General features: G+C 37.1%; 1 protein-coding gene across 5 annotated transcripts in view; it reads right to left on the bottom strand.

The window, feature by feature from the left end:
- Positions 1-20,808, bottom strand: part of STAG1 (stromal antigen 1) — a 204,739-nt gene that overhangs the window by 28,805 nt on the left and 155,126 nt on the right. For 4 of the 5 annotated variants that reach the window (XM_039356365.1, XM_039356366.1, XM_039356364.1 and 1 more), the window contains 9 exons: positions 19,851-19,965; positions 18,071-18,188; positions 9,787-9,890; positions 8,603-8,695; positions 8,425-8,514; positions 8,068-8,271; positions 4,744-4,814; positions 4,344-4,431; positions 2,932-3,012 (listed from right to left, as the gene is read on the bottom strand). In XM_039356365.1, the coding sequence (XP_039212299.1) occupies positions 2,932-3,012; positions 4,344-4,431; positions 4,744-4,814; positions 8,068-8,271; positions 8,425-8,514; positions 8,603-8,695; positions 9,787-9,890; positions 18,071-18,188; positions 19,851-19,965 (964 nt within the window). The remainder of the gene's footprint in view (positions 1-2,931; positions 3,013-4,343; positions 4,432-4,743; positions 4,815-8,067; positions 8,272-8,424; positions 8,515-8,602; positions 8,696-9,786; positions 9,891-18,070; positions 18,189-19,850; positions 19,966-20,808) is intronic. The other variant, XM_039356367.1, reaches the window with a different exon arrangement.

Genomic DNA, 20,808 nt, shown 5'->3' with positions numbered 1-20,808 from the left:
AATGAGCTGAATCGGTGGCAGCACTGCACAAGCCTGAGCGAGAGATGGCTGGAGCTGCAGGGCTGTCAGGGCTCAGCAGAAGCGCCAGGATCAGTGCCACTGTCAAGCCCTACAGGGCTGGCCAATCACTGGTGGGGGAATTCGGAGAACAACCCACCGCCGCCGTACCAGCTGCGACACTGCACGGCCCCTCGCTTCAGCTGGCAGCAGAGAAACCCATGCCTCGCCGCCCCGCCAACCAGCTGGGTGTCGGAAACTGGCAAGACAGTGCTGAGCCCGGCCAGTCGGCACCTGGAAATCTCAAGCCTTGCCGGCCCGCCGCTCAGCTAATCATCGGACGAAAGCGGGCCATTGCAAAACCTGAGCGACATGCGCAGGCCGGCGAAAAGCCGAAACCGGGCGAGGGCGGCTTTCCAATGGCACGGACGCTCTGTGCAGCAGCTGGACGGGGTGTGTGTGTGTGTGTGAGCTAGCTGGGAAGCTGAACCAGGGGTTGCCCAACACAGAACACTGCGAGGCACAAGCAAACTCACTGTTACCGGGGGAGCCTGGAAGCTGCGCGTTAACAGACGGCTCCATCTTGAACAAACAGGAAGCAGGGCAGAGGGGTGGGGTGGGGTTCAGCTGGGGGAGGGCCAGGGCCGGACAAACGGACCTTTGAAGACAGCTGGGCGGATGGTGGTTACTGGTTGGAGGGTGGGGTTTTGGGTGTGGCATTGTTATATGAAACACTGGGAGCAAACCACTCCCAGTGCTGACTTTGTTTGTTAGGGATTAAAATACCTGACTTGCACTTTGTTCCTGCGTTCCTGCCTTTATTTCATCAGGACGACGAAGGACGACGTGACAGCCACTTTCCAGCTGATCGGCACTTCTTCGGGGCTGTCAGGGCTCAGTGGAAGCACCAGGATCAGCGCCAGGCTCCAGCTGTAGCTCAGCGCTGATCCTGGTGCTTCTGCTGAGTCCTGAAGAAGCATCAATCAGCTGGAAAGCAGCACTGATCCTGGCACTTCTGCTGAGCCCAGAAGAAACACCAATCAGCTGGAATGTTACGGCATCTCCAGGGTCTTGTGATTTACATTCAGATGCTTGGCAACTGATTCATATTTATTACGATCACAGTGTCCCAGGGTCATGTGAAATGACCACAACCTGCTGCAACCACCCAGCAGATAGGGGGAATAAAAACCGAACACCCCCCACCCCATCCCCGTTGCCAATCCTCAACAGAAATGCTCACAACAATGCAAACCTCGGACAGGAGGAAGAGCGCCACCAGGTGGGCAGGCGTCTTGCTCGGCTGTGGCTTGGGGGGCATGTTTTTCAGTGCCATTGTAACTTCGAACAGTCACTAAGCAAACTGTTGTAAGTCGAGGACTACCTGTACTTTATCACTTTTTTCCTTTTTTTTTTTTTGGGTCAAGTTTTTGACACCTTGCTAGGTGACTGGTGGTAGTCGGATGTTGCCATATCCTAAAAGTGGTACAATGGGTGAAAAGGTTGAAAAGCCCTGTCCTAGGGTCACATGATTGCCATTTGCAATCTTCTCAGCTGGCTTCCAACAAGCTAAGTCAATAGGGAAGCCAGCAGGGAAGGTCACAAGTCATGATCATGTGGTGTCTCGTTTAATGACAACTGTGGCTAAAAGGTCATAAAATCAGGTATGGTTATATGATCCCTTGCCTAATGACTGCACCACTTAACAATTGGTCCCGATTGTGATCATACATTAAGGACCATCAGCATTTCAACAATATCTAGGAAAGTAATAATAGCATTTGAGTATGGATTTTGTGAGTATAAAATAATAGGGAAAAAAATAATAATGGGGAAAAAAGGTTTCCATAATTTGTGGGAGTCATTTTTCTACATATTTTCATTCACATGAAGATGTAATTTGAAAATTCATATACTGAACATGGGATTCTGCCATGGCAATTGTTTTTCATTTATAGAAAGGAAGGTCATTATAGTCAGATCATGAGGAAACTTTATGTGGTATAAGAACTTCAGCTAATGAATCATATACATAGTATTAGATTTCACAATGAAATGTTTTTCAAATGATTATTCTTCTATTCTTGATATGTTAATTATATATATGTGCAATACCTAAGAGTGGATATACATGCAAGTTGGATGCAGAAAAATAAATAACTTTTCCCATTTTATATAAGTGGGAACCATGATATCCAGATAAGAAGCTAGACATGAGGGCTGTAATCTTATAGCAGATTTAAGTGGAAATGCATTGATACTTCAGTTAAAATGCAGGAAAAATCCCAGCTCAAATTATATAGAATAGTAATTCTCAACTAGAACCATTTGACTTTTGAAAGGTCTAAGTTATTTCAAGGAGACCACAGGTGAAAAAACATGTAACAGGGGCCATGACACATGCTTAGAGGGTCATTGAAAAGCAAAATATATTACAGGTAGTCCTCGACATACCATCACATTTGAGACCAATGTTTCTGTTGCTAAGCAACATGGATGTTAAGTGAGACAGACTTTTATAACCATTTTACCATAGTTGTTAAGTGAGTCATGCAATTATTAAGTGAATTATGCAGTTGTTAAGTGAATCCATCTTCCCTCATTCACTTTGCTTATTGGAAGCTGGCTTGGAAGTCAAAAATGGCCACATGATCCCAGAATGCTGCAACTGTTGTAAAATACTTGCTGGTTGCCAAGCATCCAAAATTTGATCATGTAACCATGGAAAAGCTGTGACAGTTGTTTAAGTACAAGAACTGGTCATAAGTCACTTTTTTCGGTGCTATTGTAACTTTGAACAGTCCCTAGATGAATGATTGCAAATTGGACATTATCTGTATACAGTAAATATTGGCCTGTTGATGCCAGAAATAGGGTGTTTATGAAAGAATGTAGGACAATCAACTCAACTCTCGGTGATCCATAGTATCTTACTTTTGAAGGAGATCCTTCTGTAATTTTTACCAGCTGCCAGAGAATAGAATAATGGGAACACTGAAGAGCCTGAACCACTATCTGAAACAAAATTCACAACAGACAAAAAAGTATAAAGTTTGTACAGTTTGTAGCAATTATAAACTATTGTTTGCAAACAATGTATTTAAAGGAGTTTAAGACAATACAAGGAATCAGTTTATTAATTCTTGAGATGGAGGACAAATAATAGTTACAACCAACTGAAATTTCAATTGTATAGTTTAAAGCCAGGAAAACTCAAATGTATAGACACATATAAAGATAGCCTGAGCATCTCAATTTAAAAACGTATGGTATGGTTTAAAGTAGCTTGTTCCAAACTTGAAACTATTTATTTTGATAGCATGAACCTAGTTTGTTACAGCACATTAAAATGAAACATATGAAACTGATGTTTTGCTTAACATGACTATTTTTTTTCACTTTTATTTTTCTCCTGATTTTTCCAAATTAAAATAATCTTTAAAAATAAAAGGAGACAAGAAATCTCATCAGGTGCCAAGGGAATTGTGTGCAAGCACAAAGGTGCTAATGAAAATTACAATGTTTTCCATGGATTAAAGTAGTCACATTTCTATCTAGCAATAAAACTAATTTGAAGGACTGTGGACCACATATTATCTTTTAGCCTAATCACTCATAGAACCGTTATGAAGGTAAAATTATGGGAGAGATAAATAACTTTATACTTTTGCACCTCAAATGAAGATAGGATATAGTAAAGAACATTAATTAAAAATATCTTGCCTTTATTACTTTTATAAAAACTCAAAGCAGCAAACATACCAAATACTCTTTCTTCCTCCTATTTTCCACACAACAACCTTGTGAAGTGGTTTGGACTGAGACAGAAAGAGATTGGGTGGTCCAAAGTCAGCTGGCTTTTATTCCTAACGTGGGACTAGAACGCACAGTCTCCTGGTTTCTAGCCTGGTGCCTTAATTGCTTAAGTCCAACTCAATTTAATGGACTTTTGGTAGTCACAAAATTCATTCATTCATTCATTCGTTCGTTCACTCACTCACTCACTCATATGCCGACCCATCTTAATTGTCAAAGCAAAACAGTATTATAGTATTATTAGAATAACATTAAAAAGAGGAAACAGAGAATGAGATGGCTGGATGGAGTCACTGAAGCAGTAGGTGTGAATTTAAATGGACTCCAGAAGATGGTAGAGGACAGGAAGACCTGGAGGAACGTTGTCCATGGGGTCGCGATGGGTCGGACACGACTTCGCAATTAACAACAACAAAAAGAGGAAAAACAGTAATATAAGAAAATTACGTATAGAACTTTTACTGGGGAACAGCCAAATCCCTTTCATATTGTATTTTATGAAGACAGCAGCACATATTACTTAATATTACCTGTTCTGGCATAGCTCCATGTTCAATTCCTGTCCTCAATAACCTGTAGCAGTTACTGAACAAATCCCATTTTGTAAGGTCATGAGCGCTTTTGAGAGAAATTATAAAATGCATTTAACAAACATGTACAGTAAAAATTGAACAAATGCAGTAATAAAATCACTGTAATAAATAGGAGTTTAAGTACAACATATAAACTATGAGATTTCTTAAACTATGGAGTTTCTTTCCTACATCTTGTGTAAAGTTGCTGTTTGTATATACACACACATACTCTAAGATGTGTGTGTGTGTATGTGTGTGTAAACAATAAAAACCTTCCAATCTTGCTTAATTTTTTGCAAGAGTAAAAATGTCTGACCATCTTTAAATAACTATAAAATTTCATAAAGTCACATACTTGTGAAATGATGTTAATCTCTTTAAAGTAGAAAGAACATTGTATACATCATCATCATCAGCTTCTTCTCCCTGGAAATAAAACAAAGTGGAACATGAGCTGAGCGATTTATATATTACACTTATCTTTAAGAATATAGATTCCTATCTATGTATAGCAATGGCTGTTGAGAATTTGTATAACTTTGTATTTCAGAAACGAAACTCAGACTTTGCACTGAACTCCAAGTAAGGTTCTCCTACAGTGAGGCAAAAAAAGTATTTAGTCAGCCACCAATTGTGCAAGTTCTCCCACACTGTCTGATTTGGAAAGAATTTATTTGCAAATTATGCTGGAAAATAAATATTTGGTCACCTACAAACAAGCAAGATTTCTGGCTCTCACAGACCTGTAACTTCTTCTTTAAGAGGCTCCTCTTTCCTCCACTCATTACCTGTATTAATGGCACCTGTTTGAACTTGTTATCAGTATAAAAGACACCTGTCCACAACCTCAAACAGTCACACTCCAAACCACACTATGGTGAAGACCAAAGAGCTGTCGAAGGACACCAGAAACAAAATTGTAGATCTGCACCAGGCTGGGAAGACTGAATCTGCAATAGGCAAGCAGCTTGGTGTGAAGAAATCAACTGTGGGAGCAATAATTAGAAAATGGAAGACATACAAGACCACTGATAATCTCCCTCGATCTGGGGCTCCATGCAAGATCTCACCCCATGGGTCAACATGATCCCAAGAACGGTGAGCAAAAATCCCAGAACCACATGGGGGGACCTAGTGAATGACCTGCAGAGAGCTGGAACCAACGTAACAAAGGCAACCATCAGTAACACACTACGCCTCCAGGGACTCAGATCCTGCAGTGCCAGATGTGTCCCCCTGCTTAAGCCAGTACATGTCCAGGCCCATCTGAAGTTTGCTAAAGAGCATTTGGATGATCCAGAAGAGGATTGGGAGACTGTCCTATGGTCAGATGAAAACAAAGTAGAACTGTTTGATAGAAACACAACTCGTTGTGTTTGGAGGAGAGAGAATGCTGAGTTGCATCCAAAGAACACCATACCTACTGTGAAGCATGGAGGTGGCAACATCATGCTTTGGGGCTGTTTCTCTGCAAAGAGACCAGGACGACTGATCCGTGTACAGGAAAGAATGAATGGGGCCATATATTGCGAGATTTTGAGTGCAAACCTCCTTCCATCAGCAAGGGCATTGAAGATGAAACGTGGCTGGGTCTTTCAGCATGACAATGATCCCAAACACACCGCCTGGGCAACGAAGGAGTGGCTTCGTAAGAAGCATTTCAAGGTCCTGGAGTGGCCTAGCCAGTCTCCAGATCTCAACCCCATAGAAAACCTTTGGAGGAAGTTGAAAGTCCGTGTTGCCCAGCGACAGCCCCAAAACATCACTGCTCTAGAGGAGATTTGCATGGAGGAATGGGCCAACATACCAGCAACAGTGTGTGCCAACCTTGTGAAGACTTACAGAAAACGTTTGACCTCTGTCATTGCCAACAAAGGATATATAACAAAGTATTGAGATGAACTTTTGATATTGACCAAATACTTATTTTCCACCATAATTTACAAATAAATTCTTTCCAAATCAGACAATGTGATTGTCTGGATTTGTTTTCTCATTTTGTCTCTCATAGTTGAGGTCTACCTATGATGACAATTACAGGCCTCTCTCATCTTTTTAAGTGGGAGAACTTGCACAATTGGTGGCTGACTAAATACTTTTTTGCTCCACTGTATGTATTGTTATATGAGTGACAAATTTAAATATAGATTTGATCTGCCTAATACAGGCAAGCATGAAAAAACTGTATATGCTTGACAGGAATTAAGGTACCAGAACATATATGACAATACATGTATGACTCCTAGAAAATACATTCTCATTTTAATTCTGAGGTGCACAAGTTAACTCTTTCTGCTTTTGACAAAAAAGAAAAGAATTTCTATCATGTGTAGAGTAATCCCAGGAATTATTGAAATACTGAAAAAAATAAGAAGTTGAATATTAACATTAAAAATGAAGGACTGATTAAAATTGACTTAAAAAAAGAAATACGGGCTTGTTTGGAAGATTATGTATATTGTTGGAGATAAGTTGCAATTTTAACACAATACTTTTATATTCTTTGTCCACTTATAAAATTGAGCTGATTTGGAGCTAAATTATATAAATAATTTAGTATATGATTTAAATTAGATATAGTATTATTCCTATTTCATGAGTAGATAATTACAAAAGCTATGTATTTACAAGTTAATTGAATTCTAATTATAAAAAAAAGTTCATGTTACATGAATCTTTCTTTCTCCAAATAAAGGGGTTCTATGTACAGGTAGCCTTCATTTAATGGCCACTCATTTAGCAACTGTTCAAAGTTACAACCGCTCTGAAAAAAATGACTGGTCTTCACACTTAATGACTGTTGCACATCTCCAGTTACAAGATCAAGGTTTGGGCACTTGGCAACCATTGTACGTTTATGATACTCACAGCATCCTACAGTCATGTGACTGCCATCTGCAACCTTCCCAGCTGGCTTCTGGGAAGCAAAGTCATTAGGGAAGCCTGAAGGTTACAAGTAGTGGTCACATGATATCTCTCTTAACAACCATGAGTGATTTGCTTAATGACTGCAGCAAAAAAGGTAAAATCAGGCACAGTCACGATTTTTCCTGTCCCTCTTAAGGTCATAAGTTGAGGATAATGGAAACTATCCACATTTGAAACAATGCATCTATTGGAAATATGATCAGAGATCTTGACTATACAGATGTCTTCTCTTCCACTTTCAAACTTAATGGAATCAATAACCGTGTCAGAAACTAATTTCCTTGTATCACATCACTTTAGAATCACAATATCATTAATAGCAATAGCACTTATATACCACTTCATAGTGTTTTGCAACACTCTGTTTATAGAGTCAGATTATTCCCCCCAATAATCTGGGTCCTTGTTTTACTGACTTCAGAAGAATGGAAGGCTGAGTTAGCCTATGTTCTAATCACTGTGCCACCATGGCTAAGTGTCAGGAACTAATTTCCTTGCATCACTTCACTTTATAATCACAATATCATTAAACAGAAAAAGATTTTTCTTTTGTTCTCTGTGGTAAATATATTCATGTGGTTTTCCACCCACCTCTGTCTAGGCCTCTTATATACCACCAATACAATAGAAATTTAGTTCTCATTTGATGTTCTGGGATGCAAACAAAAAAAAATTAAACGATTAAAATAATGTTCTGGTACTAATGTGTAGGCAGATATTTTACTCTAGCGAAAACAGGATACAAGCAAACCTCATTTAATAGATCCTCCACAGAATGGTTGAATCGATCCACAAATTCATCAATGAGCTGGCTGTGAGCTATGTCAACCCTATTCTGAATGGTATATTCTTCACTGCACAGAATGCTGTATGTTTTACTGCAGGCTTCAAGAACATCTGATTCCACATGCTTCTCTACAACAAATTTAATCTGTTTCAACAAAGCATCCAAATGCTGTGGAACAAAGAAAAATTTCTGATCATTTCTTGAAGCAATTACTCTAACTTAAACATGAAAATACAGAAATGTAAAATTCCAAATAATTACCAAACCTTTAATATAAATTAGTATTACTCAGATTTATTACTCCATTTTGGTGTACTATACCTTCTCCATTCTTCCCGTACTGTAAATTTCTAAGTCAAAATATTGAGGAATTTGAAGAAGATTTGCCACCTTCTCTGCATCAACAGAATACTAGCAATAGGAAAAAATGAGAATTAATACACAAATTAGAAAAAGACTCATATAAATATTATTACAGAATCACATTCTATTGACATACCTTTGATAGGAGCATGGGAAGTGCAATGATAAAGTGTTCTGTTAGCTTGTTCCGGTCATCTATCTGAGTTTTTCTTTCTTTTGCTGTTAAAACCTGAAAAATAGGGGGACTATCACATCATAAACAATTGTAATATAAATTTTGCCAATAAAAATACAAATTGTGGCTTCTTTATGCAGCAGCCTAGTTAATCTCCAAATTAATATGCTGGTTTTTAATAGGACACTACTATTATAACTCAAATTGAAAGAAACATTTTCCCACTGAGAATGCTGCAATAGGAATGAATATAAGTAGTTCTCAGTTAATGGCAATAATTGGACTGGCAACTCCATCACCAAGTGATATCATGTGACCACACTGTGTTCTGATGGCAGTTCCGGTGGCAGTCATTAAGCAAATCCTAAGCAGCTGTTAATTGTGACATCATGTATCACCATTTGTGCCAGTTTCACTATTGTCTTTACTTGTTGGAAGCCAGCGGTGAAGTTTATAAATAGTGATCACAATACCATGGGACACTACAACTGTCATAATTGTGAGCCAGTTGCCAAGCTCCCAAATTGTGATAGCATGACTGCGGGGATTCTGCTATAGCTGCAACTCTGAGAACTAGTCATAAGCCTCTTTATTTAATACTGTTTTTACTTTGAACAGTCATTGAAGGAAATGATTATTTATGACTGTTTTATTTTATTGTTTTATCATTGTTTTAACTTTGTACGCCGCCCTGAGTCCTTTGGGATTGGGCAGCATATAAATATTTGGAAATAAATAAATAAATAAATAAATAAGTTAAGGACTACCTGTACAGTTATTTAAATACAAAGTATATAGATTTTTTAGCCATTTTGTTACAAAGATGTGTATCTCTCAAAAGTTCTTTGAGTATATCTCTAAATGTTTGAGATGTGCACCTCCACATTCTCATTATGAGTGCTCATCAAGGCAAACATTTTATGTTCTGGACAGGATTACAAAAAACATCTGAATTGTCAGTGTTCTAGAAAACAATTCTAATACTTTGCATTTTAAAGAAAAGGCCTTACAAAATAGAATAGTGAACTCAAATATCATTTGTGACAAATGTTTTCCAATAACTTTTTCCTTATTCAAATATTTAAAATCACTGAAAAAACACGCATGCAAAAAGTCCAAGAGAAAAGTAACAAGAAAAACCTTACTCTCTTGCCAGTTCCTCTGCCCACTGGAGGGTGTGCTTCTGCAGCTTGTCGAATTGTACATACCATTAACTCTATAAGTGCACTTTCCTGACGATCAGACATTGCTACAGAGATAAAGAATATAAACAGAGCACTGAAATGTTGGCAACTAATCTATGCAAATAATGCTACAATTTTTGCTCAATATCCTGAACAACAGGACATTTTATCTTCTAAAACCTGTAGCAGTAATAATAGCAATTCCAGTCATAACGCTGAAAATAAGAAACTTTTTTTTTTTTTTAAAAAAAGTGACTGTTCCAAGTTGCTAAAGCACTGAATAGAGTGACTTCACATTTATGACTGTCATGGCAACTGGATGTATTTACACTGGTTGCAGCATCCAGAGTCATGTGATCACCATTTGCAACATTCTCAACTGGCTTCAGACATGGGGGAAGTCAGATTTCACTTAACAACTCGTGATTCACTTAACCATGGTAAAAGGTTGAAGACATGGACACGGTCATGTGATTGATGACTTTACAGGATAAAGTGCTATCTATAAGATGTTCTGTTAATTAATTAATTTTATCTGAGTTACACAAAATTTACATATTGCTGATATATCTTTAACATGCCCACAATGTTTGACAGAAGTCAAAATGCTTAACTCTTATGTAAATAATTTTTTTTTTCAACGATTCTTTCCTTTATCATCCAATGGAATTTATCAGAGTTTTCAAGAAAGCTACAGATCAGATCTTAACATGCCATCTAGCCATTGAAATATTATCTATTTATTTCCACTGCTTAGCAGTGACTAATTTGGCTAAGTAATCTGAATACATTTCGTAATTAATTTATCAGTGATTTGCCACAATAGTTTTGTTTAATACTTCAAGAAGTCAGTTCCAAGCTGACTTAATTAAATTGAAATCCAAAGTGCTCTTCCAATATTTTAAAGATTTTTTAAAAAGTCTATTTATTTGGCTTCATTTAAACCTCTATATAATATGTACACAATTTTTGAGTCTTATATTTATTTTATTTATAATTAAATTTGCCGCCCATCTCGCTTTGAAGAGACTCTGAGGTTACATTAAAAGCAATAATTAAAAGATAAATATTTCCAAATACTTTAAAAATAGCATTACAATCCAAATTAAAATAGATCATATCCACTGCAACAACAACTACAACAATAATGTTGGAAGGGACCATGTAGGTCTTCTAGTCCAACCTCCTGCTTGGGCAGGAAACCCTATACCATTTCAGACAAATAGCTGCCCAGTCTTTTCTTAAAAACGTCCAGTGTTGGAGCATTCACAACTTCTGGAGGCAGTTGTTCCACTGATTAATTGTTGTCAGGAAATTTCTCCTTAGTTCGAGGTTGTTTCTCTCTTTGATCAGTTTCCATCCATTGCTTCTTGTCCTGCCTTCAGGTGCTTTGGAGAATAGCTTGACTCCCTTTGTGGCAACCCCTGAGATATTGGAACACTGCGATCTTGTCACCCCCTAGTCCTTCTCTTCATTATAGACACACCCAATTTCAACAACCATTCCTTATATGTTTTAGCCTCCAGTCCCCTAATCATATTTGTTGTTCTTCTCTGTACTCTTTCTAGAGTCTCAACATCTTTTTTACATCATGGTGACCAAAACTGGATGCAGTATTCCAAGTGTGGCCTTACCAAGGCATTGTAAAGTGGTATTAACACTTCACGTGATCTTGATTCTATCCCTCTGTTAATGCAGTCTAGCACTGTGTTGGCTTTTTTGGCAGCTGCAGCACACTGCTGGTTCATATTTAAATGATTGTCCACTAGGACTCCGAGATCCCTCTCACAGTTACTACTATTGAGCAAGGTACCCCCTATACTATACCTGTACATTTGGTTTTTCTTGCCTAAATGTAGAACTTACTTTTTTCACTACTGAATTTCATTTTGTTAGATAGCGCCCAGTGTTCAAGTCTGTCCAGATCCTCCTGTATCTTAAGCCTATCTTCTAGAGTGTTGGCTATTCCTGCCAGCTTGGTGTTGTCTGCAAATTTGATGAGTTCCCCATCTATCCCCTCATCCAAATCATTGATGAAGATGTTGAAGAGCACTGGGCCCAGAACAGAATCCTGGGGCACCCCACTACATACTTCTCTCTATGTAGATGCAGTTCCATTGAGGACCACATGCTGAGTATGGCCGGTCAGCCAGCTACGAATCCATATGGTGATGATGCTGTCTAACCCATATTTTTCTATCTCATCAAGTAGTAGGTTGTGGTCTACTTTATCAAATGCCTTACTGAAGTCCAAGTAAATTATATCCACAGCATTCCTCTGGTCCACTAATTTTGTCACCTGGTCAAAGAATGCAATAAGATTTGTCTGGCATGATCTGTTTTTGACAAACCCATGTTGGCTTTTGGTAATGACTCTGTTTTCCTCTAGGTCAGCGGTGGCGAACCTATGGCACACTGCCAGAGGTGGCACTCAGAGCTCTATTGGCAAGGGTGCCACCACCGCCAGCAAGTCCATCAGGCCGCCCCTGCCGCCCGGAGCAGGAACCCTGCCCAGCACAAAGGAGGCGAAGTGGCCGACTGGCAAGCTTGAGTAGAGGTGGTAGAGCAGAGGTCACCAACCATTCTTGATTGGTAGACTGGAAGAAAAGGGAGGGGGAAGCATTTTACATGTGTGCATGCATGCATGGGGCCGCGAGCAAGCATCTGCTGCAAATGGGGCAGGGCTAGTGTCTGTGTGATATTCACTAGCCCTGCCCTGTTCTTACATGGTGCAACACCTTGTACCTGCACCCCGTGATGTGGTGGCAGCGGCCGTTTTTGTGCCTTACAGCACGGTGGCCCATTTTTGCGACCCCATTTTTTGTGTGCCAGAGGCAGCACTCAGAGGTGCCTCCCTGCCCTCCCCCCAAGGGCACCACAATGCTAATGAGGCCCTGGCACTTTGCGATAAATAAGTGGGTTTTGGATTGCGGTTTGGGCACTCGGTGTCTAAAAGGTTCCAGAATCTTCCCAGGTATTGGGGTCAAGCTGATCGTTCTAGCTGTATATATAATACTGGAGTGGTTCCTTTGATTTTATATAATATGAATGTATATCATTCCCCAACTTCTGATAAGATAACAATATGATAAGATGTCATGCAATCCTACAAAGCAATATCTCTCTTTTTCTTTTTTCTCCTTCAATGGATCACACTTCCTTCAGATGTCAAACTCTCATTCTTGGCTCAGTTTCTGGTAAAGCTACCATAGAGGCTTCTGAGGCTCAGAGTGGGAAATTATCCACCTTCCCTTGTCAGGTATATATTTTATTGGTTGAAACTGTTAATTTAAATAGGAAATACATAACAAGTGCTTTCATCTTCTGAAATTCCATATGTCATTGTGTGAGCTATGAAAGTTTAGAGATTCTGGTGATATTACAAGTAATAAACTGCCATATTTCAGAATATACTGATGAAAAGTTTTTAAGTTAAAAGACTGCAGTTTTACTTGCACAAGATATAACAAGATTTTTAGATTTGGTGGCCTGCCAAGAAGTCCTGGTCTAAATCCATGATGAAGAAAACAAGGAAAAAAAAGTACTTTTTAAAATTTCATTTTCTATAATATAGGCATAAACAATGGCAAAATGCTTTAAAGACCTATTTAAGTTAACTGCTACATTAATTGAGGCAGTTTAATGTAAACTTTTAAGATATAAATACTTACAATATTTGAAACCTGATTTAACTGGATTTCTGCTGAAGTTTGATAATGATAAAATATAAGCAGCCAGGAATGTAAAAGCTTTGCAGTATGAGGGAAAAATGTTATACTGTTATATATTCCAGGAAAGCATAGAAATGTAAACAGTTTTATCAAGCCAGACAACTAAAGATTAAAAGACTTTCTTTTTTATACTGTGCAATTTTTGGCTTATTTCTATATAACAGTATGTAGAAATTCTGTGATCTGGAAATGGCTGGTTAATAAAGGCTGTATGTTATTTATTTATTTATTTGTTTGTTTATTTTTATCCTATTTTTATTTCATTGTATAAGTAATTCAAGGCGGTAAATATACATATATATTTAGACTGTTACAGAAGTACATGGCAGTCCATTCAGGACACAATTTATTGCTTTGGAAGGTTGATGGGTACATATCATGGCCCCATCAGAGCCCAGTTCGGAGGAGGAGGAGAAGTTGGAAACTGGGACCATCTGACAGGGATGGCATGTTTGGAGCCAGGGACTGAGGAGGTTGCTGTCCCAAGACCCTAAGGCATTGGTGGAGGTGGCTGACCAGATGGAGAGCTGCCTGCCTTCACAGACACAGGGGACGACTGGCTGCTGACAGGCAATGGTGCTGATAGGCAGCAGATCCCCTCTGATGAGGAACAGCTGCCTCCTCCAGTCAATCCTAGGGCATGGAGAGAAGAGCTTGGCAAGTTCAGAGAAAGGCTGCAAGGCTACTCGGAAGAAGGTTGCCCTGGCTTTGACTAGTGCCTTTAGTCTTTTGTCTTGCCTTGAAGACTGTCTTCTACTTTTTGCTAGTCGTGAAGACTGAATTCTGCCTTTTGTCTTGGACCTTGCCCTTGTCTTGTGGACTGCTTTTGCCCTTTGCTTTGCCAGGACTTTGCCTGTGGACTACAGTTAGCCTTGTGGACTTACTTAGCCTATTCGAGTAGACTTGGAACCCTGGACTTTGCCCTGTGAGCATGCTCCTACTCTGTGGACCTTCTTTGTAGTATAGGAGCTGTTGTTTGGGGGACTTCAGGGTAGCGTGAGGGTGGAGCCTTACCAGTTATTGAAGGGCTGGTTGCTGGAACATTTATTGAGAGCAATAAAGGACTCTCTGGAGGCCTGCCTTGCCTTGACCACCTGGATCATAACAGTACATTTGTTACACTTATATTCTACAGAGTCAGGGTAATATCTTCCCCTATTCTTTTTCCTACTTTGTCTCTTTTAAAGCGTACAGCTTGGAGAGAGAGGTTTCTATGTCCTTGGCAGGCACCTAATTTTTCAGGAAATTTGTCTAATTTGCTGCATCCCAATTTTACAGGAAATTTATGGCTCTACTGTTACGATGGCATTTGGAAAGCCCCCAGAGCCAGATGTAATAAATAAAAGAGTATAAAAAAACTCAAGACAGAGTAGCTCCTTTATGGCTAGATATATATCAAGTAATATTGTAAAAGAAAAACTCTAGTAATGTGATGTTATAATGATTATATAATTGTAACTTGAAAACTGGTAAGGATCTTATTACGGTAACTGCAGAAGCTATAAGTAATATCTTTGTAAAACGCTATTGTCAAGACTCCAATAGGAATCTTGGCAAGAAATATTATAGAAATTACTACAGGTAGTACTTGACTTACAACAGTTCATTTAGTGACTGTTCAAAGTTACAACAGCACAGTCATTTAGTGACTGTTCAAAATTACAACAGCACTGACTTAAGACCATTTTTCACATTTACAACCGTTGTAGTATCCTTATGATCATGTGATCAAAATCCAGACACTTGGCAACTGACTCATATTTATGACAGTTGCAGTGTCCTGGGGTCATGTTATCACCTTTTGCGACAAGTGAAATCAGATTAACTTAACAACTACGTTACTAAATTAAGAACTGCAGTGATTCACTTAACTATGGCACAAAAAGTTGTGAAATGGGGCAAAACTCACTTTAAAAAATGTCTTACTTAGTAATAGAAATTTTAGGCTCAATTGTGGTCCTAAGTTGAGGATTACCCGTACTGACAATAATAATCCATCTTTATGAATGGATAATAGATTCTTGATTAATATATTATTTGTGTATATTAATAAAAGTGAATAATTGGTTTTGGCATCATTGGAGGCAAAAAAAGTCTTTGATAAGGTTTGGGCACCACGGTTGTTTTTGTTATGACAAAGTAAATTAGATTTTAAAAACCATTATGACTGAAAATACTTAAGTCAGTCTTGGCTTATGAAATATTTTATAGAAAAGAGCAATAGGCAAAGAGAGGATTAACATATCTAGATTTGTTAGTACAAAAAAATGGAAAACTTAAGATAAAAGCAAGAAAACAATTGACTTCAGAAGGATTTACTTTTTGGTAGTTTTCATATATTATATTTCAAGTGTTCATAACTTCTAATTAAGACAGAGGTTCAAAATGGACAGAAAGTTACCATATATAGAACAATATGTAACAGAATTTCATTGGGAAATTTGTATAAATGTGATTTTTTTTTCCTGGTGTTTTCTCTCAAGTACAGGGTCTACAAGTACAGATCAACCGACTGTCAAACCATTGGTTTGATAGAAATTAACTGACCAAGTTGTTACCATAGTAGCCCAATGTCATGGACTCAGAGATAGTGAGTGCTAACAGTTATATATTAAGATTTGAAATGCAAGAAATACAAGTTCATGATAAAATGGGACAAGAAATTAGTCTATAATATACAGATGGATCAATGGGAAAGAATGTGGTTACAAGGCCTGACATTCACATTGCAATATAGTTTATGAGATATTATTTTATAAAATGATGTACTTTTGCTACATGTCACCAGAGAGACTAATATTACAAAGGTACTTATAATTGTTGCTGGCAATATGAAAAACATAAAGCAACATTTTACCATGCATGGTAAATTTGTGAAAAAGTGAAAAAATATTGGATATAAACATATACGATGCAGAAAAACATGAAAACATAGTTATCTGTTGAAATTAAAGCCTTTTTTTAACTAGGATTTATGAACAATCAGCAAGAAAAGATACATACATAAATGACAAGTTTTATATATAGTAAGTGCAATGAAACCATTACATGCACAAAAATGGAAAAATGCAGAAATACCCACAGTGGATTGTGAAGATGGCAGAACTTGCTGAAATGGCTAAATCAGTGGTTCTCAACCTTTTTAATGCCGCGACCCCCAACCGGTCGTAAGTCGAGGACTACTCAACTGGTGCAGCACCGTTTGCAGAATGGGACTTTTGGCGGGCTCAGCAGGGCAGAGACAGCCTGGACAATTCCTATTGGCTTTTGAAAGCCAATAGAATTAGACTCTATTCAAGAGAGTCTATTCTATTGGCTTTCAAAAGCCAATAGAATAAAAGGAAGTAGCACAGCTAAGGAAAAGGGGGGGGGGAATGGCGGACTGCATTGTTTGGTGACCCCCGTGAAATGGTCGTTCGACCCCAAATGGGGTCCTGACCCACAGGTTGAGAACCACTGGGCTAAATTGACCTATTTAATTAGGGAAGGAACAATAATTACTTTTATAAAAGACAAGAAACACTTTATGGGGTTTTTTTTGCAGAAAATAAACAAAATTAATTCTGAAAAAGAAATGGTGATCTTGATAATTACAGATTACAGTTGTTCATGGGGAGAAAAAAACTGCAATATGTAATTTGGGAAGATCGAAATGGTAACAATCATGTTTTACTGCTGCAAAAAAAGATAGCAATATCTTTAGATATTTTTCTTTTTCTTTCTACTCTTTTCTTGACTTCCATTGTTTTTCACTTTTTTCACTTATATATTTTTTAAAATTGTTTCTGTAGTTTTTAATTCTGTATTTCCTCAAGAAATAGTCTGTCTTCTGTCTGTCTGTTTGTGTCTCTCTCCCACCCTCTCTCCTTATAAGGCATAGAACTAGGTTACTTGCAAGAACACCTCTCAAGAACAACTTGCCCACCTTTAGCTCCTGAAGTCATGCTCCAGGAACCCTCACTGAAATACTGTCATCATATGGGACTTTCAAGATGTTTCTTTTTTATAGTTGCCTCTATTCTCAGTCCCCCTCATCCCAATTATACGATGGTCTCAATGCTGCTTACCTTTAGAAAACTCATTAAGATTTGGCTTTTTCTTCAGGTAATTGGTTTTAGTTGAGGGGAATTTGTTTCTGGTTGTTTTAATTAATTAATTTAGTTTACCATTTTATATATTAGAGGAGGTTATTTTAGATAATGTACGATTAGTTTTTTGCTAATGTTTATTTTTGTTGTTGTACACTGCCCAGAGTCACATTGATTGATTTGGATGGATGCCAATAAATGCAATAAATATATAATTTTGGATATGGGTATAAGTAAAAAGCTAAATTCTAACCAAGACTCTTAAGTTAATTACAACTACTTTGCATTGTTGATTTTACTGGGACCCAAACACTATAATCTGAAAGCACAGATTAAATAAACAGTCCAATGCACTTCACTGCCTTAAATGGAAGAGACTAGACAATGCTATCTTGTTTTAATCAAATAAGTAAACCTGATGAGTACCTTCTTCACCTTGGACAGGTTCTTCTAGGAGCAATTCTGTCATGCATTCCCAGTCTTTTAACAGTTCTTGAGAGCTTTCCCATAAACTATCCACCAAATAAGCAGCATGTTCATGCAACTAAAAATTAAAACAAACAAAACTCTTTATAGACATTGTCACAGACCCTACTTATAGTATTATTTTCAGCATTATGTAAGAATATGTAAAAAATTGGGAACGTATTAGAGCCTGATTCAGAAAAGGGAAAATGCTGAGCTGTTACAGAAAAGATATACGAGTCTTGGGAAGGTAGAAAGCATTAAAAACAAAGTCAAAGCAACTCTGTCTTACTTGGATTAGTTGTAAGTTAAAACAGAGACTTTGACATATTTTCAAGATTCTATTATTATACCCTAACCACATTAAAATACATGCTTACTGATGAATTCAGTTTGATCTTCATCCCTTTGTAGACTGATAGTATAATTTTAATTTCAGATTGTCTTGGTTTTCCAAAACATATACTACTCCACTTTCAGATGAAATGTTTGTCTACTTAGTTTTCAACCCTTGAAGAGTTTTTTATCTTAAAAAAAAATAGTAATTGTTTTCAATGCTCATTATAATACAGATTAAAGATTATATTTTTGAATATGTTGCTTAGCAGTTGCATTGCAATACTGAAATCCTATCCTAAGATATATTTTTAAATATTCATATCTGCTTCCTTTGCGATTTATGATTTTGTGATTTAGTACCCTGTCATATTTTGCAACTGCATAAATTTAAGTCAGATGTCTAAAAATACATTTGATGCTGCACTAAAGAATACATTTGTGGGTAATGTATAATATAATAAAAGGCAGTGAAAAGTAACAGAAAAAGATATTCAGTGTTAAAGTCACTTTTTAATTAGTAGGACATGCATTATGTTAGAAAAACACACAGATTTGTAAAAGTCTAAAGCAAGAACATTTCCTCTCTTATTTTTTATGCTGTATTTAACATGATCTTGCATAACCTGTTCACACACAAGCACAGTTTTAATTTATAATTTTTCCCCGATAGCATTATAGAAATAGCACTTAGACTTATATACTACTTCATGGTGCTTTACAGCCCTAAGTGTTTACAGAGTCAGCATATTGCCCCCAACAATCTGGGTCCTCATTTTATCGACCTCGGAAAGATGGAAGGCTGTGTCAACCTTGAGCTAGTGAGAATTGAACTGTCAAATTGCTGGCAGCCAGCAGAAGTAGCCTGCAGTACTGCACTCTAACCACTGCGCCAACACAGGTCATTATAATTAACAAGCTGACATTATATTTCAGTGGTCTATTCAAGTTTGTAATATGTTCATTATAAAAAGCTTGTTTAATTCAAGTTACAAAACAGGAAAAATCTTATTTAAGATTTAGAGCTAAGTTGCAAACAAAAAACTTTATTTAAAAATTCTCACTTGTAGTTTTGAGCATTTTCTTCAATCTTACAATATGATATTTTATAATAATTAAATCAAACTGGTTATTTCCAGTTTGTGGTAATTATAAAGATCAAAATATACTCAAATTTTACCATAAGCCTCATTCTCTGAAAACAGATATTTAGCCACAATAAATAGATTTAAATAGAAATAGAAAGGAATAGAAATAGGAATAAGAATAGGAATAGGAACAGAGTAGAGTATAGAGTATAGTAGAGTAGAGTAGAATAGAATTTTACTGGCCAAGTGTGATTGGACACACAAGTTGTTGCTAAAACTGATCAGTTTAAATAAAATTCAACATAAAATAATTTTACCTCGCTTTCAAGAAAGAAAAGGACCAGCATCCTAATAAGATTCCCATTTGGACTATTCCGTCCTCTCCTTTTGGCTAGTGCTTCCTCTGCTTGAGGATCGTGCCGACTAAATAGTCTATAAAAAGATAGTATTTTTTATTTTAACATGTTTTGTTTTGTCCATTTTTAATGGAACACTCTAGCAACAAATGTATTTCTTCATTAGAGTCAACAAAGGGAGGTATTTACTAGCACCTAAAGATTCTTCTCCAGTCAAATAAACAGAACATCCAAATACACCGAAATCACACTTTTTTTTGTTTATGGAATTTAAACTATGGAATTATTCATAGTAAAATTACAAATGATAAGAATCTTAATATTGCTCTGCTAATTCCCCATAAAAGACTCTTTATAAAAAGTAAGATAAAAGAGATGTGCAAAGGGCAGAAAGAAAGGCTTGGTGAAAAATTGGAAAATAATGTGTAAATACTCCATCTGGAATATTAAATGGTGGTCCAGTTTGAAATTGCAAATATTTTAATGATATCTTACAGAAGGAAATATAAAATAAAATGTGAAGATCAAGATAGACTTAAGACCTCTTGGTATATCAGAATATTAAGTTTATGGACTATAAAATGTAATTCATATTACTTATGGACTATAAGCAATCTCAGAGTCTTCCTTTAGGAGAAAATTCAAAGTAAAACACAAGGAAAAATAACAAAGTCTTTGGGATTTTTTTTTCTTCTCTCAACAACCTTTTGAAAAGTAGTGCTCTAATGCATCTTGTCTAATATCAGTGGGTATTCTTGGGTTCATCCTAAGACAAAGATATTAGGTGTATGTTTATTTTATCAAATGTGGGATTGTAATGATAAAAATGTGACAGGGTAAAGACTATAAATGTAAAATACTAAAACTGAACATTCTGGTTCTTCCCATTATTCTTCGGTCATTGAGGTATTTTCTGAAC

Source organism: Crotalus tigris, unplaced genomic scaffold (assembly GCF_016545835.1).
Source record: "Crotalus tigris isolate CLP2741 ecotype Arizona unplaced genomic scaffold, ASM1654583v1 scf7180000018824.943158, whole genome shotgun sequence".
Taxonomy (NCBI): Eukaryota; Metazoa; Chordata; class Lepidosauria; order Squamata; family Viperidae; genus Crotalus; species Crotalus tigris.
Note: the sequence above shows the minus strand (reverse complement) of the source record. Positions and strands in the feature narration are given on the sequence as shown.